Raw genomic sequence first — 20674 nt, forward strand, 5'->3', positions numbered from 1 at the left:
GCTCTACAGTTCTCACTGTGTGTGTGTGTGTGTGTGTGTTTTAATGCCAGTAGTCGTAATGACAAGATATGGTTGAGAAGAATATGTAATAATGTGTTACAGAAAAGTGAGCGGAGAAAATTCTTATTTGAGAACCTTTCTAAAATAGTTGTAATTGGAACAAGAATTTTTGGGGTGCTGCCACATGACACATGATTTTAGATAGTACCTTATATTGTACATTTTAAAAGGCTAGGAAAATGATTTTTTGAAAGTTTTCAGCATAGTGAAAAGGCAAATGAAGAGATATGTCTAACTCAATTTAAGCATGACATTATTAGGTACTCCTTTGGCATATAGAATGTCTATGTTTTGTGTTTCATTTAAGACAATAATTATACGGGGGCTGGGGAAATGGTTGCATCACTAAAGTCCTATCATGTAAGCATGAGGACCTGAGCTTGGAGATGTGGAATCCGTGTAACATGCCAGGCATGACAGAAAGGGCCTGTGATAGTTATGCTGGGCAGGCAGAGAAAGAAGGCCCTGGATTTACTGCGTGGCCAGCCTAGCTGCATCTGCAAGCTTCGGGTTTAATGGCAGATCCTGTCTCAGAAAATAGGATGGAGAGTTAAAAAGACAGCCAGTTTTGACATGTGTCTTCCCCAAAGGTACACACAGGAACACGCACACATAAAACCCACACCAAAATATAATAGAAAGCATGTTTTCTCCATTTAAACCTATGCGTCGTACTTTGATTTTATAAATTTGAAAAATCAGATGCATAATAATATGAGCTGCCTGGTACACTACAAAGAGCAGTGATGAATCTGAATGAAGACACTAATTAAACAAAGTCAAGAATTTTAAGTGCTGTATATTTATGGTCAGTGGATGTCAGTTCAAGGACTACATGACAAATCTGTTCGTTTTTATATTAAGCATCTTATTATTTCATGGTTGTTAGCTGCATATGCATAGGTAATATATTTTAAGTGGGCACAGGAATGACCTGTTTCTTAGGGTTTTTGTTTTTCAAACTTTAATTAACAAACTTTTGCTTTTTAAATAAATATTTATGTTTAAGTTAATTATCTTATAATTAATTCTTAAAATAACTGCTGAGTTATGTAAAATGCCTATTCTAGATTCTCTGACAGATTCTTAGCAGAACAACTTCCTCATTTGGTAGTGGTGTCAGAAAGGGTTTCTGTAAATATACTTATTTTATGTTTTGTCAATAACAATTTGACTGAGGCCAAATGTTATAATATTTAATAATAGGTTAGATATTGTCAAATTCAAGTGGATGCTCTACTTTACCCACAGAAAGTAGAAGCCGATGCTCTTGAAGTTAAAGCAAGCAAGGAGCAGGCTTTGCGGAGTCTACAGCAGCAGAGGCAGCTGAACACAGACCTTGAGCTCAGAGCTGCAGAGCTGAGTAAACAGCTTGAAGAGGAGAAGGAAGTGTAAGCTGACTGTCCACTTTATACCCTGTGGGTCTGTGTGTTCTCGCTGTTCTTAGAGACTCTGCGTGTGCGTGCGTGTGTGTGCGCGCGTGTGTGTGTGCGCGTGTGTGTGCGTGCGTGCGTGTGTGCGCGCGCGTGTGTGTGCGTGTGCACGTGTGTGTGTGCGCGCGTGCGTGTTGGTTTTATGTACTACTGATGTTAATGTCAATGAAAAATAAAGCTATTATTACTTGAAATTAACTTCATTTTCCATTGTTTACTTAGTTCTGAAAAATTTGGTTTACTCACTTTTCAGCAGTAATATGGTAGCTATTTCTCTTGAGCATTCATTTTGAGCTGCTCACCAGTTTGAAATAGTTAATGTAAAATATTTAAATATTGGAATGTGCATATGTGTCACTTAAGAGCAGTCATGTATCTACTCTGTGATACTGTACTGAGTACAGAGTGGGTTTTATTTATCAGGAATGTTTTTCCTTTTCAACTCTGTAGTGAATTTTTTCAGCTTTGATGTTACTGAAACTTACTTTGCTTTCTGTTGCTGTGATGAAACACTAAAGAATTTGGAGAGGAAAAGGTTATTACATCTTATGGGTTAGAGTACATCGTCAAAGAAAGCCAGGCCTGGGGGTCAAGGCAGGAACCTGGAGGCAAGAACTGAGTCAGAAGCCGGGGAAGGGCGTTCATCCTCTCTCATACTTAGGACCATCTGCCCAGGGCTAGCCCTGCCCACAGTGGGCTCGGCCTTCATACATCAGTCAAAGAAGTTCACCATAGGCAGGCCTGCCCTCTGGTCAGTTAGCTTGTGTCCAGTTGACAGTCAATCAATAAGTCAGTCAGTCAATCAATCAATCAACCAATCAATAAGCGGCACATCGAGTGGAAGGAAAATTCCACAATCAATGCACATTCTTAAAGTTGGTTGTTGTAGACTCTACGATTTATTATTGAAGTTCTTTAATGACTTATCTGTGGTGGACGGGACTGGATTAAGAGTGTAAATAACCTGGCCCTCGCTGAGAAAATCATTTTCATCCGATGAGATGCTTTAAGGCAATTTTTACAGGTTTAAATTTTGTTAGTGATAAGTAGAAAACAAATAACAATTTTAAAATAAACATATGAACCATTTTGTTTTAGAGAATTAAACATTTCCTTGATTTCCCAGTTCTTTAAATTATTTCTCCTGGGATATATAGAAAGTTCAAGACTCAGTAATCATATGTGAATATTTTTGAATGGTAAATTTTCTATTAATTTTAAAAACTCTTTTTTAAACTATCCAGAGTATCAAGTACAAAATTGGATCTGCAGAATAAATCTGAAGCCCTTGAGAATATTACACAAACTCTTACCAAGAAAGAGGAAGAGAAAATTATCTTGAAGCAAGAACTTGAAAAGTTAAGTCAAGATGCAGAGAGGCAGCACAGGGAACTGAATGACAGAGTCCAAGCAGCAGCCACAACCCTGAAAGCAGTGGAAACTCAGAAAGAGACTCTGATGGCGGAGCTTTCAGCAACTAAAGAAAAATTGTCTCACGTTTCTGATTCTCTGAAGAACTCCAAAAGTGAATTTGAGAAAGAGAATCAGAAAGGAAAAGCTGCTATACTAGATTTGGTTAGTTGTTTACATTTACTATCTCAGGTGGAAGTCATTCTCTTATTTAAATGCCCAACTGGTATGTGTGTTGGTGGGGGGGGGCTTGTTTATTTCTTTCTAAACTGATAAACCACTTGTAAGTTACTACTGACATTTTCTGTGTATTGCTCCTTTATTAGGAAAAAGTTTGTAAAGAATTAAAGCATCAGCTCCAAGCACAGACAGAAAGTACGCTCAAGGAAAAGAGTGAGCTGAAGAAATCACTTGAAAAAGAGAAAGAGGTACAGTTTCCTTTGGCTTACATACTCCGATCACAGCCGGTCCTAGAGGGAAGCCAAGGCGGGAACTCGAGCAGAGACGAGGTCATTAGTTTGTTTCCTAATGGTTGCTCAGCTAGCTGCTTGTTTACCAAGGACCACCAGTCCAGGGGTGGCAGCACCCACGGTGGGCTGGGCCCACTCACATCCATCCTCAGTTAGGAAAGTGCCACAGGCTTGTGCACAGGCCAGCCTGCAGACAGGTCCTCCACCGCAGCACTTCCCAGCTTAGCTCAAATGACCAGAACTGACTACCACACAGACAGACAGTATTTGATGATGACTGTATAGTACAGGGATATTTCTGGACTGCTTGCTACACAACAAGCTACACATATCATTAACTGTCTATGAAATAAGTCGTGTTTGGAAGGTGACCAACAGGTTCAGTAATATCTGCCAAGAGTAGTGTGTTACTTGTAGCAGATAGGAAATGCGTTTTGAGTAAGTCAGACAGGTTTCCATTTCTTTTAGACTTCTGAACAGCTGAAGGTGGAACTGAGTTCACTCAAGGGAGAAGTCACACGGGCTCAGGATGCATTAAAACAGAAGGAAAAAGAAGAGCAGCAGCTTCAGGGCAACATAAGTCAGCTGAAGCAGTCGGCGGAACAGAGGAAAAAGCAAATCGAAGCACTTCAAGGGGAAGTGAAAACTGCTCTTTCACAAAAGGTACTGATACAAATGTTTACTTTTTTATTGGAAGAAAAAACACAGAAGTTAAGGTAACATTAAAGTGAGAGTTTTATAAGTTTTACTCTGTTTTGATGCAGTTTTGAGATGGACCTTGCTAGGACATTGTTAGTACTAGAAGTCATCTCCCTAAGCCCTTCAAATGCTGGGATTACAGCCATTCCTAACTTGTCCACAGAGATGCTTGAAGTCTTTGTTCCCCAGAATTTAGTGTCGTTGTCCAGGTATTTCTTAAACTTCACCTGTATAGCAGCATAATTTAGTGAATGAAAAACACAACTATTTTACATGTTTCCTTTGTGTTAAATTGTAAGATTTCTTTCAGGGTTAGGGTTGGTATATATTGGATATGCTTTGTACGGCTTCACTAGATGATACCTAAAATTAGATCTGTGACTAGCAAGAAATGAAGGACGAGAAGAGAAGGCGCTGAGGGTGTGCTGCGGTGCCCTGGCAGTGCTGTGGTGGCGTAAGGTGTGGAGGAGAACGGGCTACCGGTGGTTTGGAAGTAGCTATGAGCCTTTCTGGTAGACTAGATCTTGAGACATGGACGACTGACAGTGCCATTATTGGAATGAAGTAGTGTTTTGTTTTGTTGTTTTTTGATGGGTGGGGCTGCTGTCAGGAATCAAGGGTTCAGGTTGAGACAGGTGCCTGTGGATCGTTCAAGAGGAGATGCCATGGACGTTCCTGGATAATAAGAGTTCACAGTTCAGGTGGAGAAGTTAAAGCTACTTGTTAAATAAAAGGTGTTTAAAACTTGAGCAAAGGAGACCTCAAAGCCCACTCCCACAGTGACACTTCCTTCAGCAAGGCCACACCTGCTCCAGCAAGGCCACACCTTCTAATAGTGCCTCTCTTTTTGGGGGCCATTTTCTTTCAGACAACCATAGTTGGTTTTAGAATAGTTTGAACTTACGTGAAATTTTCATATTCTGTCTTGTTGAGTCATTAATAATGACTCAACAGACATTCCCAGAATTCCTTTTGAGTTTTCAAGAGTAGAAACTACATGCTTAGTTCATGGCTCTGTAATGGCTTCTTAATTTCTCTTACGCAGAAATTCCTCTTAGTTCAGCCTTAAAATGTGGTGCAAGAAATCTAGCACAGTGTTCTGTCACACCATGATTGTTACTGGTCCCTGAGATCCAGTGCCCACCACATACTGGTGGAATGGCTCTCATTTCCTTTTATTGCTTTTGCATTTTAAATTGGGAATTGCTGGTTTTGTAATTCTTTGACATTATAAATTTAACTACATCACTCTTTATTAAAATATAGTTTTAGGACGTAAATGAAGTTTAGTTGGTTTTCCGAAATTTTAATTTTCATGCGAGTAAGATTTGTACTTTTGTCTTATGTTTGGCTGGGTTTTCATTTACGTTCTCCTGTAAACCACTACTGCATGTTTCAGACAGAGCTGGAGAATAGATTGCAGCAGCACTTATCTCAAGCGGCCCAGGAGCGCGCAGCCGAGAGAGAAAAACTGTCAACCTTACAAAGCACCTATGACAAATGCCAGGCAAGCCTGAAACAGCTCCAGTCTGACCTCTACGGCAAAGAGTCCGAACTTCTAGCCACAAGGCAAGACCTTAAGGTATGGAAAACCGTGGTGTTAGAAAGCCCAGCAAGCTGTTTGTGGATGCCTGTGGGCAAGGGAAATTAGTATTTGTGAAGTATTATATTTTTCTGTTGAATTATTACTTTAATGTTCTCTTTAAAAGTGAGATTGTTTTATGACAAATCATGGTATCCATAAGTAAAAATATACATAAAAACTCATTTTAAAATGAGTTATAGTGAAATATTTTGGGCATATGTTATAACACTATTAGCTTTTCTAAGGATTTTGAAGGCTTTATTTTAAAATAACTTCAAAGATTGGCTGGTTACCAATCCAATTATGAAAAATGCAAGTGATTTTACTGTTTTCAGGCAAAACTGGCTTTTAGTGTTATATATTTGTCAACTTTCTAAGCTTACAAGCATGCCTAATGATCATAATTAGGCCACTTAAATATAGCCTTAATTAATAATACTATATGGTCAAATAAAGTACCATGTTTGTTAAAATGGAGGGTATAAATTAAAAGATAAGCAAGTTTTATATAACAGTGACACATTGTTTTCCTAGAGGAGAGCTAACTGTGCTTTTGCACATACGGTCAGCCAGCACCGCCACCCCTCAGCCTTAGTCCCTCTCTCTGTCTCTACCCTGTCCCCAGTCCTTTTTTTCTTTTCCCGTCAAGGTAGAATATGCTTGTTCCTGTATTTGGGGGCTTTGTTTAAAGGGTGTTGCTGTAAAACTTAATTATTGAGACTCACCGAACATTAAAACATTTATAAGCATAGTATCTACTTTATACTTTTTTCATGGGCTCTGGGATAGATTTATGCAGAGAGCTAGGCCACTTAGATACGTGAGTGGGTCCTGAACTATAGGGAGAAGTTGCAAATGCAGTCTTGACAAGGATCTAGTGTTGCAAAGGAAGTGAGCAGAGCGAATCGGGAATACTGGCTTATGTTTGATCCTGGTGGGTGGTCTGCACCCCTTTAATCCCAGCACCCAGGCAGAGGCAGGGGATCTGGGAGCTTGAGGCCAGTCTGATCTGTAGAGCTAAAGAGACAGAGACAGAGAAACCCTGTTGAGAGAGAGAGAGAGAGAGGTAGGATCCAAACTGTAAAGTATATTAAAAAGTATATTAAATGCTTAGCAAAACTCAAGCAGAGGGGGAAATGAAAACCATTCTGTTTTAAGGAACCTAACCTGGAACAATTTTAAAGACGTTTGGATCACTTAGTAGGGAGATCAGTTAAATTTTTCTCTCCTCCAGAGGGTCTGGTGCCTTCTTCTGGCCTCCTGCGTGCATGTGATACGTATTAACTCGTGCAGGCACACGCACACACATACACTGTGATCACATTAATTCATGCAGGCACATGCACACACATACACTGTGATCACATTAACTCATGCACACACATACACTGTGATCACATTAACTCATGCACACACATACACTGTGATCACATTAACTCGTGCAGGTCACGCACACACATACACTGTGATCACATTAACTCGTGCAGGCACACGCACACACATACACTGTGATCACATTAATTCATGCAGGCACATGCACACACATACACTGTGATCACATTAACTCATGCAGGCACATGTGTACACTGTGATCACATTAACTCGTGCAGGCACACGCACTGTGATCATATTAACTCATGCAGGCACACGCACACACATACACTGTGATCACATTAATTCATGCAGGCACACGCACACACATACACTGTGATCACATTAATTCATGCAGGCACATGCACACACATACACTGTGATCACATTAACTCATGCAGGCACATGTGTACACTGTGATCACATTAACTCGTGCAGGCACACACACTGTGATCATATTAACTCGTGCAGGCACACGCACACACATACACTGTGATCACATTAATTCATGCAGGCACATGCACACACATACACTGTGATCACATTAACTCATGCACACACATACACTGTGATCACATTAACTCATGCACACACATACACTGTGATCACATTAACTCATGCAGGCACATGCACACACATACACTGTGATCACATTAACTCATGCACACACATACACTGTGATCACATTAACTCATGCACACACATACACTGTGATCACATTAACTCATGCACACACATACACTGTGATCACATTAACTCATGCACACACATACACTGTGATCACATTAACTCATGCAGGCACATGCACACACATACACTGTGATCACATTAACTCATGCACACACATACACTGTGATCACATTAACTCATGCACACATGTACACTGTGATCACATTAACTCATGCACACACATACACTGTGATCACATTAACTCATGCACACATGTACACTGTGATCACATTAACTCATGCACACACATACACTGTGATCACATTAACTCATGCACACATGTACACTGTGATCACATTAACTCATGCACACACATACACTGTGATCACATTAACTCATACAGGCACACGCACACACATACACTGTGATCACATTAACTCATGCAGGCACATGTGTACACTGTGATCACATTAACTCGTGCAGGCACATGCATACACATAAATAAAAATAGATTAATTAAAAAGATTTCTCTGTAAATTCTGGTGGTCAGATGAAGGATGGTTAAGACTAGGATTAGAGTTAAGCGAATGGAAGGGAACAAGGACAGAGTTCATAGCAGGCTCAGTGGGAGCGCAAGGAGTCAGCCAGAAGGACTCGACCCAGGAACACAAAGTTAGGGAAAGAATTTTCACAGTGATAACGAGGGAAGGAAGAGAAAAAAGGAGGCTGGTTAGCTCCCCAGCCCCACAATAAAAGGCAAGGGTGCTGGAGAGATGGCTCAGTGGTTAAGAATATTTACTGTTTTTCCAGAGGATCTGAGTTCAATTCCCAACACCCACATTGACAGCTCACGTGCTTGTCACTCTAATTCTAGGGAATCTGATATTTTCTCTGACCTGGGTGTGCACCACTGATAGTTGATGCACAGACATACATATAGACAAAGATACACACACATGAAAAATAACATAAGTCTCTAAAGAAAGAAAAACTAGAACATGTTGGAAGATTTGTGGGGAAATTTGGATTTAATCTAAAAGCCCCTTTGGCAGGTGAGGCCGGCCCTGAGCTGCAGCAGAGCAGGTCCATGGCTGGGGCTGCTTGCTGTATTCAAAGCCCCTTCTGTACCACTGTCTCTTGGAGAAGACGTTCCTAAGGAGGCACACGTGTTTGTTTTCAGTCATCCCTGTCCTTCGAGCTGATGTCACATGTAAGAAAAGGAGGAGAATGAGAACATTCTATAACAGGACACTTAGCTGTGGGAAGGCACCCTGTTGTGGCCGATGCCAGTGTACACCCCAGGCTGCCAGTGTGTACTGGGAAAGCAGTAGGGATGAAGAAGCCTGGCCCGATCTGTGTTGTTAGCCCCATCTGCTGGATCTCCTAGGAAATTCATTGCTCACTGGGTGTTTCTGTACTATTTGTCTAGAATAGAAATGGAATTCACTTGCAAATTTATGTCCAGATAAAGTGAAAATTACAGGGCTATGCAGAATTAAACCTAACTCTCTCTCTCTTCTTCCATTTTATCAGACATCAGAAAAAGTAAGAACTAACACTGTAAAGGTTTTATTTGAAAAGGGTGTGGGAAAGCTTGCTTAACAAACAATGGAAACTATAAGGAACTATAGTTGTTTTTCCACTGGGATGCTGTAATTGGTGTAATCACTGTCAGGGTTGGTAGTTGATGCTCTCAGTGATTTGCCTAGTGCCATGGTTGTGCCTAGGTTAAAGACAGTTAAAGCACAAAGAAGTGAACCAGAAGAGGATTCCAAGGGAAACGATGTGAGCATGTGAGACTTGCCTGGCAGTGCTTTGTGGGAATGTACTAGCAGGCGTCCAAACAGGGTGCAGCAGTGGCACCTTCAGAGAGACTTCATGAGTAGTCTTTCACCTTGAATTCAAAGAGCTGACTAATGGCTTTCATGTGTTTACATTTTTAGAGGCCGTGCCTTTGAAATCCTATAGGCCAGTGACACTTGGAGGGGTTTGTGGACATTTTGACATTCTCACAGAATTTCTTAGGGGTACTACTGCTTTGCAGGTTTTAGCAAGCCTCTTGGACCAGACTCTCTAGTACCAATTATAGGTGCAGTAGATTTACGCAGTAAGCTTTGAAAGTCATTTGTTTATTTCAGTGCTGAGATGAAACTCATGGTCCTATGTGTGTCAAGAGCCAGGAAATTTTATTCTTTTAAAAACCAATCTTCCCTTGATGGCATCTAGGCCAGTTGCCACATACATGCCTCACTTTGCTAGGGTCTCATACCGTTGTTTTCCACCATGTATCTGGGAGTGAGCACTTGACCAGCTTCTCTGTTGAGTTTCTGCTTTACATGCTGCTCTTCTGAGTTAACCATTTTATGCAGGCACTCAGTTAATGATTAGCTGTGATGACTCTGGGCATTACCTGACAAGTCTGAAAGGGTTTAGAATTCTACTGGCTACTATTAAAAATTGAGATTTATATCCGAGAAAATTCTGAATGGAGTTAGTGGTAAGAAGTAACCATCCTTTCTCAGAAGCACATTCTTCAAATGAGGTCTTACTCACTTATTTATTCATTTGTTTAGTTACTTATGTTTGAGTCAGTGTTTCACAGTGTTTTCTAGGCTGCACTCAAACTCATGTGCATCCTCCTGCCACAGCTTCCCAGGTGCTGAGGTTATAGACATCCATGCCCAGCTTCACTTACATGTTATTAGCATGTGTGGTGTGCAGTCCTAGCTGTGTGAGATCCTTTCTTGAGTTGCATTATCTGTCTCCTTTCCAAGAGAAGTGTTTCTGTAGTGAGAACTGGGTACTTCTGTCAGGTCTGGTGAAGTGTGGTAGCTTGTCCTCACTCACTCCCTGCAGATTCCTGGTGAAAGTAGCTAGGACGGCTGTTCCCCTTCCCTAGGGCCACATCTACCTCCCAATGGAACCTAACAGGCACGTTAGCCTTCTTCCAGTTCAGCTTCTCAAGACTATGATGAAAACTGACCTTGCTCTGAATGGTTATTTCCTCTTTTTGCTACAAAAGCAGCTTGAAGAAAGGAGGCTTTATTTTGATCCACAGTAGGAAACACTATCCACCATGATGGAGAGTCTTGGACCTAGAAGCTCAGGCAGCAGGTGGCTTTGCATGTGTAGAGCCATGAATGCTACTGCCCAGCCTCTTTCTTCTGTCCTTGTCATTCAGTTCAGGACCCCAGCCCATGGAATGGTACTGACCACGTTTAGGGGGAGTCTCTGCCTGAATTAACCTAATCTAGAAACCCTGTGCAACATACTCAAAGGTTGGTTTCCATAGTGATTCAAAATCTATTAACATGACAGATTTCACCTCCATATGAGGGACTGAGAGCTTTCAGTAACTATGACATTAACTACATCGCTTTTACACCACTGAGGCGGGAAGCTCGCAGATGGGCCCTTGGCTGGTCAGAGTATGGCTTTAAATATAAGGCTAAATTTGTTGATCAGATTGACAGCTGTGAAATATCCCCCTATGACAAAACTATGTCTTGTTTATCAAGGTGTTTACCAGGTTGGTGGGGGGGGGGGCATTGTAAATCCTGGAAAATATATATGTGTACATATATTGCATTCAACTGTATTTCTTTTTTTTTTTTTCGGAGACAGGGTTTCTCTGTATAACAGCCATAGCTGTCCTGGAACTCGCTCTGTAGACCAGGCTGGCCTCAAACTCACAGAGATGGGCCTGCTGCTGTCTCCAGAGTGCTGAGATTAAAGGCATGCACCACCACTGCTTGGCTTTCAACTGTATTTCTTTTTAAATAGTTTTCTTTCATGTCTCCACTGGTCTTTTTTTCCAACCATATATTTTATTTTCTCTGAATATATTTGATATGGTTGCTACTTATCTGATATTCCTTCCTATTATAAGTATTCAGTAATGACTTTAGATTATTTCTAGAGATTCCAGAATAAACCTTCAGTTTTGTCTTCCTGCATCTCTCCCTTCTCTACTTCCCTCCCTCCTCCCTCCTCCCTCCCTTTCCTCTTCTCTCCCCGTCTCTCCCTCCCTACCCCTTTCCCACTCTCTCTCCTTCTTCTCTTTTCTCTCCTCGTACAAGGTCTCAGTAAGTGGCTTTGGCTGGCTTGGAATTGTCTATGTAGACCAAGCTGACATCTAACTCACAGAAAGCCACAGTCCTGTGGCTCAAGAGTGCTGGGGTCAAAGGTGTGCACCCCCCAGTAGCTTTGGTCTTCTAAGATCCTAATGGGCTTTTTAAAAAGTCCTATTGCCTGGATCTTTTGGTGATTATTTCCACATTTATCTAAGTTAGGTACCTAAATATTCACCCTGACGTTGTACCAGCATACAGTATTTACTGCTTTGATCTACTGTGCAGGTTTGGGACATGAGAGCATAGCCAGGTATGGAGTAGGCTACCATGTAGGTGTGTGTAACTACCTACTTCACTGTTCACTTGATGGGTCGTCTAACAAAGATGTTCACGACATGTCAGCCTCAGTCACACGTGATTATGTGCTCTTTGCTATTGTGCTTTTATTAACTGTTATGCTTGTTGAAATCTACTAATCATATTAATCTGAGGAAATAACTCTCTATAAGTCTGTAGAAGAGAAGCTCTCTCTGGCGCAAGAAGACTTGATTTCTAACAGAAATCAAATTGGAAACCAAAATAAATCAATTCAAGAACTTCAGGCTGCCAAAGCTACTTTGGAGCAGGACTCGGCAAAGAAAGACCAGCTGCTAAAGGAGCAGAGCAAAGCAGTGCAGGATGCGCAGAGAGAAAAGGTAACCTTCTCAACTCTAGACTTGTGGAGCAACTGGTCGACCCCCTGTCCACCTTGGCCGCTCCCAGAGGGTCTGAGAATATGTGAGAGTGTGTGTAATCGGGGTTCTGTGCTAGGAAGTGCTTCCTCACTTCCTGTGGTGGCTATCCAGTTTGCTTACTGCTGTTTGAGGTTTTATAAACATATTTTTCACACCATAGAATTTCTAGCATATTCCAAATTGAAAATTTCCCTTGAATTATAAAAATCGTGAGTGGTTTTTGGAGTGGGGATTGTGAAAGGACAACATTCATGATTTATGTCTCAAGTTTAGATTGTTCTGGCAGACAGTATTTAATTGGTGCTTAACTGCAAGGATTTTAGCTCAGACATACCATGTTTTAGTGTTAACTCTATCCCTAGTTGGATGATTTCTTTTTTAAAATTATTTTTTACTTATTTATAAAGTGTAGATTAAGAAATCTACCCAAAAAGGAGAACCTTATGTAAAAACAGGGTGGTAATAGAAGTTGTAAAAATGAGTAGTATTGCTGTATTTTACAGTAGCCTCACTATTCCTAGATGCCATTCACTTTACACTTTTCATCTCAGTAATGACATTATCAAGTTAATAGGAAGGGGAGATGCACATTCTGCTCTAGTTAACTTCACTAGAGAGGTACAAGCCAGGGTCATAAACATCAACGTTTTAGTATACTGATTGTCAAGAAAGTGGATGCTTTAAATTTATTTATAATTTCTCTACAGTCAGTGAAGGAAAAAGAACTAGAAAATGAAAAGTCTAAATTGACAGAGATGGAGGAAATTAAGTATAGACAAGAAAAAGAAATCGCTAAACTCAATGAAGAACTCAAGTTTCACAAACAAGAAAGCATGAAGGTGGGTTAAAATAGCTTTTGCTCTTGTCCATATTGCACACTTGACTTTACATTTCCCTGTGAGTGTATTAAAGACTGAGAAAGAATAGTGGTGTGTGCTAGACAAGTTATTTTGTTGTTTTTGGCAAATACTATGGGTGTGGCATTTTCTCAATTGAGATTCTTTCCCCCAAATGATTTTAGCTTGGGTTGAATTAACAGAAAGCTAGCCTATGCGAGAGATGATTTGTTTCTGGCTTTTCCAACAGGAAGTAGCAAACCTCAAGGATGCCAAACAACTTTTGATTCAGCAGAAATTAGAACTTCAAGGCAAAGTAGACTCGCTGAAGGTGGCTCTGGAGCAGGAGAAGGAAAGTCAGCGCCTGCTTCGAGAGCAAGTGAAAAAGGAGGAGGAGATGCAGAGGGAGGAGTTTTCTGAGAAGGAAGCAAAGCTGGTCAGTGACTCACCTTAATAGCGGGAAATGTGCCGTAAAGTGGATCTTTGCATCAGTCCAGGGAGAGTTTCTGCCTACAGAGTATGATTGAAATGGCTGTTATGCTAAATTAGAAATGACATCAAACTTTTTTAAGTAGCTATTGTAGTAGAAAATGTTTTATTCTGTATCACGTTTTAGGTTAGATAGGTGAAAATCCAATTAGATATAATAGTGAAGCATCTTTTGTGTACAAACAAATAAGCAAGCGTACAGGCACAGACACGGAGAGGTGTGTGAGTGACACACTCATTTGCTCGAAGTGAATGTGGAGAACTGGGGGCAGAAACGTTAGGTTGGAATTACTATGACTGAAGTCTGCTTTTCCTTCCCTGGATTGTGTTAACCTCATAGGAAGCATCCTGCTTTATTGGACCAAATCTCACCAGATCACTCTGCCAAATGTCTTAGTTGATCTGGAGGGTTTGTGTTATGGTTTTGGTGGCTTGATGAGACAGAGGATGCACCGAGGCACGAGACTGTAGCTTTGTGGACCTCTGCTTTCTCTTAGCATGTGCATGTGCCCTTGTTCTGGTGGACTGCAGTCTCAAGTTGTGTCTTTTTATCTTGTCTGCTGAGAGCCTTGCTGATTCTCATTACTGTATTATAATGGTTGAACAAACCTATTTCAGCTACACATATTTGCTGAATTAGGATTTTAATGTATAATGAAATGTGATTTTTATCTTTGGTATTTTAATTTCAACAACTGCTTATGTAATAACTCCCCCCCTTTTCCCCTCAGCATTCTGAGATAAAAGAAAAGGAAGCAGGAATGAAGAAACATGAAGAAAACGAGGCTAAGCTTACCATGCAGGTCACAACATTAAATGAAAACTTGGGTACTGTGAAAAAGGAGTGGCAGTCTAGTCAACGGAGAGTTAGTGAGCTTGAGAAGCAAACAGATGACTTACGGGGTGAAATCGCTGTCTTAGAAGCAACGGTTCAGAATAATCAAGACGAAAGACGAGCACTCCTAGAAAGGTGACTGCCATCTGGTAAAATTAGTTTGTACCTGCTGGCTGTGGTGGCTGGTGTACGCTTTTCACCCCAGCACTCAGGAGGCAGAGGCAACTGGATCTCTGAGTTCAAGGCCACACTGGTCTACAGAGTGAGTTCCAGGACAGCCAGAGCTACACAGAGAAACCCTGTCTTAAAACTTTGTTTTTAATTATTATAAGTAATAGATTGTCATATGCCATATTTTCCCATTAGTCATAGAATGGAGGAAAGTGTGTAACCTCTGTAGGTATGTAAGCAGCCATTATTTTTTTAAAAAAAAATCAGATTTTAAAAGAAATAGCTGACGGTGGGCCAGTGACACAATGGATAACACATCTGATTACAGATCAGAAGAAATAGCTGAAATTAATGTATTATATTTAAAATACCAAAGTAGTCCATTACCTCTATTCCAGAAAGGCCCTTGATGGTTTCTTAAATATTAATGATCTCTTTGCAATCTATTCCATAAGATGTCTTAAAGGAGAAGGAGAAATAGAAAAGCTTCAGACCAAAGTTCTAGAGTTGCAAAGGAAGCTGGATAACACGACTGCAGCTGTGCAGGAGCTGGGCAGAGAAAACCAGTCCCTGCAGGTAAGGCGCCTGCTGGTGTGGGCTGCTCCCCCCTCAATATCCCCCCAAAATCTCCCTAACCCCCAAATCCCTCCAACCCCCTCCCCAAATCCCCCAGTATCCCCCCTCCAAATACCCCCAACTCCCCCCCAAAATCCCCCTCCAAGTCCCCCCCAACCCCCCTCCCCAAATCCCCCCAATATCCCCCCTCCAAATACCCCCCAACTTCCCCCAAAATCCCCCCCAATCCCCTCCCCAAATCCCCCCCAGCTGTCAGTGAAAAACATATTTTTACTTTTAGAAAACAGCCTTCAGGGTTGAGGATGTAGCTCAGTGGTAGAGAACTTGCCTGTCATCTGACATTCCAGACCTGCATACCACACAGAAAACCAAGATGAGATAAACACTTTCCATGTAGAGATTTTTATAGATGTTACGGGTAATTGTATGAAAGATAAAAAGGTAGCTGTTTCAGAAAGCTCTCACTCAAGAGTGACATCATTCACAGAATGTCACAGAGAAAGAAAATCCAGGAGTACATGGTATTAAGTAGGTTGGTAAGTATCTAAGGAAATGATCTCGAGTAGGCATGGTAGTGTAGGCCTTTAATTCTGACCCTGAGAAGGAAGAGGAAGGCAGCCCGGACTGTACCATGACCTTTTCTCAAGGAAGAAAAGAAATACAAAGCAGGAGTGAACAGAAAATAAGGTGATTTAGGTTTCTCTCACAATTATAGGAAAAATTGATTGTTGTAATACAATGAATGTGAAATTGCCAGATCTTTGTAATTTCCAGTGCCTCTGAAGAATTTATTAATTTTATTTTGTCATTTAGATTTATGGATGTGGCTAGTCTGACAAGTAGAAATCAAGTAAAGTATTTGACTTTTGAAATTTTGTTTCATATGGCATAAAGTTAAAACTTTATCAACACCTGGCAACAAATTAGAAATAGCCAATTCATCATTCTGTGAAATGTTACATATTTTAATGTATAAAACCTTTTAAAAACAGATCAAGCACACACAAGCACTGAGCAGAAAGTGGACAGAAGACAATGAAGTGCAAAACTGCATGGCCTGTGGGAAATGCTTTTCAGTCACAGTGAGACGGGTGAGTGGTTTCTGTAGACAGCTACATCTGTAGACAACCTTGTCATGTGAGATGTGTTCGCTCTGTCCCCCACACCTGTCCATAAACACAAACTGAGTGGATGGAGTCCACGCTCAGCAGACCAGAATAAACCATAGAGGTTTGGGGGGCTCAGGTGGAGAGAAGGAGGAGGGAGTTTCGCTGGCTGGCCTTTTTGGATCTTGGCAAAGCAGAGAGAATGGTCTGCTGGGCTCTCCGCCATCACTGCTTGGATCTACTGGGTTCATACCCTACTATCTGACTCCTGAGTGTTTACCAATAACAGTTAGATAACCATCACAATTCCTTTTCTTAGTGACATGTTTTAAACATCAGTTGATGCTTGCTAGTTTCTGGTTGATGATTGCTAGTTTCTGGTTATCGTACATGCTTGAAGTTTAGTTTTCAATTCAGTCACATTTTATTGGTCATTCCCTGTAACAGTTGTTTCCTGAAGCAGTAGACAGACAGTAAACTTAGGTTTCAGTTCTTCTTCTTCTTTTTTTTTTTTTTTTTTTTTTTGAGACAGGGTTTCTCTGTGTAACCTTGGGCATCACCATTGCCCAGCATATTTGAGTTCTTTTAAAAGAAGCAGAGATTTAACAAAATGTATTATAAATAATTCTGTTGTGTTTAAACTCCAACTGAAGATAGAGTTCCTGAGACTTTTGGTGACTAGGAATAGTTTTTCATTCTTTAGGAGTGCTTTATCACTTTAAGAGAAGCGTTTCCCACAGTTCTTTAGGGAGTTCTAGGATATAAGCAAAAGCTACCTAAAATGTTACCATCCTGTTTTATCAATTTAAGGGGTTAAATCACATAGGGCATTCTTTCACATGTTTTCAAGGTGTTGGTTTGTAACAGTCGTTTTGTTTTAGAATGCTTTTTCTTGCTGTAACTTTTGTGCTTGAAACTGTTTAATTTTTATCTTACCAGCATCACTGCCGACACTGTGGAAATATCTTCTGTGCTGAGTGTTCAGCCAAAAATGCCTTAACTCCTTCTTCAAAGAAGCCTGTTCGTGTCTGTGATGCATGTTTCAATGATTTGCAAGGATGACGGGTTATCACAATGGCAGAGTAGTGTCACACTAAGATTAGATTTCTAATAAATTTGATTTGGACTCTGGTTGCATACTAGGCCAAATTGGAATTGATATATTTTGGAATGTTATCAGTATCAAGTAAAACTCTTCTATTTTTGTGAGACTTGGGTTCAGTTTTGATTACTTTTCTCCATTTAATCCCTAACACAGCTTTTATGCCAAGGTCAGAATTAGCCAATGAAATGTAAATAATCTTTAGATGGAAAATAGCAATGTATTTTTTTAAATATAATTTAATTATTCACAAATGATGAATACAATTCCTTAGTTTCATCCTCTCAAATTTTATGTACAAAATGTATGGGTGATTGTTACCATTTGTTGTGGTTTCTGTTGCACAATAACAGTGATTATGTGTTCTGTTGGAGTCATGCGCAGGAGTAGCTCAATGATGTTGTTATGTTATTCACTGATTACTTGAGTGTCCTCAATGCAGTTTATGCTAAAATGATGTGCATAGCATGGAGTCAAGCATGTTTTTTGTTTTGGCAGTATTAATTCAGTTCTCAAGTGGATTTGATGAGCTCCTATGTAAAACTAAATGGTTTACTTTATGGTACTTCTGGGGTTATACTGCTAAACGAGAGTTAATTTATATTTCTCATCTTAGTTTAGACACGCATACACTGTCCCCTAAAATACTGTCTAAAACTTCCCACCCTGATCTGGAGGGTGAGTAATAGAGCTGCGTGGTGGCCTGGCCTTGTTTTTCTGCTGGTGGAAAGTCTTCTGCAGCCAGTTCACATGACAGCCTTTCTTGGTTCTTCCAGCATCTTCAAGAAGTTTGCTTCCTCAATGAATGTTCTGTTCCTTGTCTGGCTCAGACGTCATTAGTGGAGCTCAGTGTCACTATAACCATGCCTCCAGTTTAGCCTTTTTAAAGATAGGGACCAACACTGCTATTGTCCTGTCTGTGAAGACAATATTAAAATTCTACTTTACATTTCCTCTAATCTAATAGGAAAGAATACTTGGAGAAGTGGAAAGTCGACTTCATGTTTCTGATGAAGGCTCCATGTTAACTGGGAAATCTTTAAACTTTGCAAACCTCATGTAGTGGAAATAATTTACAGCTAAAGAATAGAGTGTATATAGCCCCAGAACTCCTAAATTATGATAAAAATGGAAATTTGGTTGCTAGACACTGTCATCGGGACCATTTGTCTGTCAGTGATGGGACTGAGTTTTAATTTCATAGTCCTACAAGCCAGAGATGGAGAGAGCATCCAAAGGCTGATCTTACTGCATACTAGTTTTTAAATTACCTTTCTGAAGAAATATAAAATTACACATTCAATCAGTGCAGTAATTCATAACAATAGCAGAGAAAGATAAGAGCTAATATTTCATTTTCAAGAAAGAATTTGCAATACACACTTGCTGTCAGGATTATGCTGGAACTTTCATGTTTATGACATACTTACAACATATATAAACAACAGGAGACTGACATGTATTTTTAATTGCTAAACAAAGTTAAACCCTGCTGTCAGTAATTACTAAGGAGACTAAGTCACAGGACTTGGATAAGTATGTATATATCCTTGAGCTTATATAATGAAGTGATATAGTGACCCCTTATTAAAAATAGCAGTTGGATAATATAAACTGCTATTTATGCATTTTATGTCATTGTAAATCCTTTCAAGTAGTCCTCCACTTTTGTTTTTTTTGCATATAAGTACTCTGAGTATGTTAAAAAATGCAAATATGCACAGCACTGCTTCATGAAAATTGTGGATTAGAAAGTGTTCGTTTCATCTTTTAATTGAAGCCCTCCCTTTGTTCACCGCCACTTCAAACAAAATATAAGTGGGGAGTGGTAACAAATAAAAGAATATGTGCTTTTAGATAGTTTTCTTGTTTTCCCACAGCAATCCCTCTGTGTCACAGGTCCCAAATGAAGCCAAACAATTCTTTTGTTCTTAACTATTACCAGTTAGTATGTATTAAAAATAAAAATTTAACTTCTTTCCCATTTAAATAAAGTCCTCTTCTGAGTTCCCCTTTGGCTGTATTGTAGATATTTGTTGTAGTGCTGTATCATCAGTGGATTAGAGCTGGTACATACAGAGTCCCAGGTCTTGGCTATAATGCAAAATATATTGTCATCGGATGTTGGCAAGCTGCAAACCCCAGTACAGAAATGTGAGTTAAAATCAAGTTGTGCTAGGTTGTGTACAAGAACTGTATGTATAGAATTGTTATAATAGAAAGCAGGCAGAGCCGCTGGTATAGGACGTATTCCTTTTGAAGAAAGAAAAGAAGGAAACACAAAAACCTCAGTGCAGTGTGCAAATAAACATTTTGTTCAACTACCTCTTAAAGTGGGATTAGCTAGTGAACTAGTTTCCTTATGGTAATATTAAATAGTCACTGCCAAATTTATGTTCCCATCCCTCTTTAAAAGTCTTTATGATTATTTTATATAGTTTTGAGGTCTTTATGGCTACTTTTCTACTCTTGCATTTGCATAAGATGTTTATCTTGAAGTAGAAGGCAAATGACAGTTGTATATTTTGATATCTGTGACCTGTTTAACTCTGGCAGTTTTTTTTTTTTAAATGCACTTTGGCTATGAAAACTATGGATAACTTATCTATAAGATTTAAACGTGCCATCAATTTAATATTCCCAGACATAAGCTTGGTGGGTGATCTTCTGTAATTATTATGTGCCACACATTGCTGTGTCTTAATTGCCCTTTGCCTGAATTTTAATGGTCAAATTGTTATTGTTGCACATGTGAATAGTGTGTATAAACTTGCTGAATTTATGTAAAATTGTGTAAAATAGAATTGAAAAACCACTGTGTAATGAGCTTCCTGTAACATGGTCCAGCCACGAATCTGACATTCTATGTTTCTCTGCATTGGATCACATACCCATAGCCTTTGTACATACTTTTGCATGAGTATTTTCTCCTTAAGTTTGGGGTTCATTATTTTATTGTGTTTACTACTTGTGATCATGTAGTTGTGCCTTATTTTCTGAAAGAGTTTAGCTCAGTAAATACTGTAATTTCCAATCCCAGTGACTAGAAAGTTAC

General features: G+C 39.9%; 1 protein-coding gene across 2 annotated transcripts in view; it reads left to right on the top strand.

The window, feature by feature from the left end:
• Eea1 (early endosome antigen 1) overlaps window positions 1–20408 on the top strand; it is a 79609-nt gene extending 59201 nt beyond the window's left edge. For both annotated transcript variants that reach the window (XM_051206338.1, XM_051206339.1), the window contains 12 exons: window positions 1312–1451; window positions 2738–3068; window positions 3230–3331; window positions 3842–4036; window positions 5472–5654; window positions 12280–12465; window positions 13212–13343; window positions 13591–13776; window positions 14561–14799; window positions 15291–15411; window positions 16404–16502; window positions 17457–20408. In XM_051206338.1, coding sequence (XP_051062295.1) covers window positions 1312–1451; window positions 2738–3068; window positions 3230–3331; window positions 3842–4036; window positions 5472–5654; window positions 12280–12465; window positions 13212–13343; window positions 13591–13776; window positions 14561–14799; window positions 15291–15411; window positions 16404–16502; window positions 17457–17579 — 2037 coding nt within the window. In that variant the 3' untranslated portion in view covers window positions 17580–20408. The remainder of the gene's footprint in view (window positions 1–1311; window positions 1452–2737; window positions 3069–3229; window positions 3332–3841; window positions 4037–5471; window positions 5655–12279; window positions 12466–13211; window positions 13344–13590; window positions 13777–14560; window positions 14800–15290; window positions 15412–16403; window positions 16503–17456) is intronic.
• Window positions 20409–20674: the final 266 nt, after the last annotated feature.

The sequence above is a fragment of the Phodopus roborovskii genome, unplaced genomic scaffold (genome assembly GCF_943737965.1).
Source record: "Phodopus roborovskii unplaced genomic scaffold, PHOROB, whole genome shotgun sequence".
Lineage (NCBI taxonomy): Eukaryota > Metazoa > Chordata > Mammalia > Rodentia > Cricetidae > Phodopus > Phodopus roborovskii.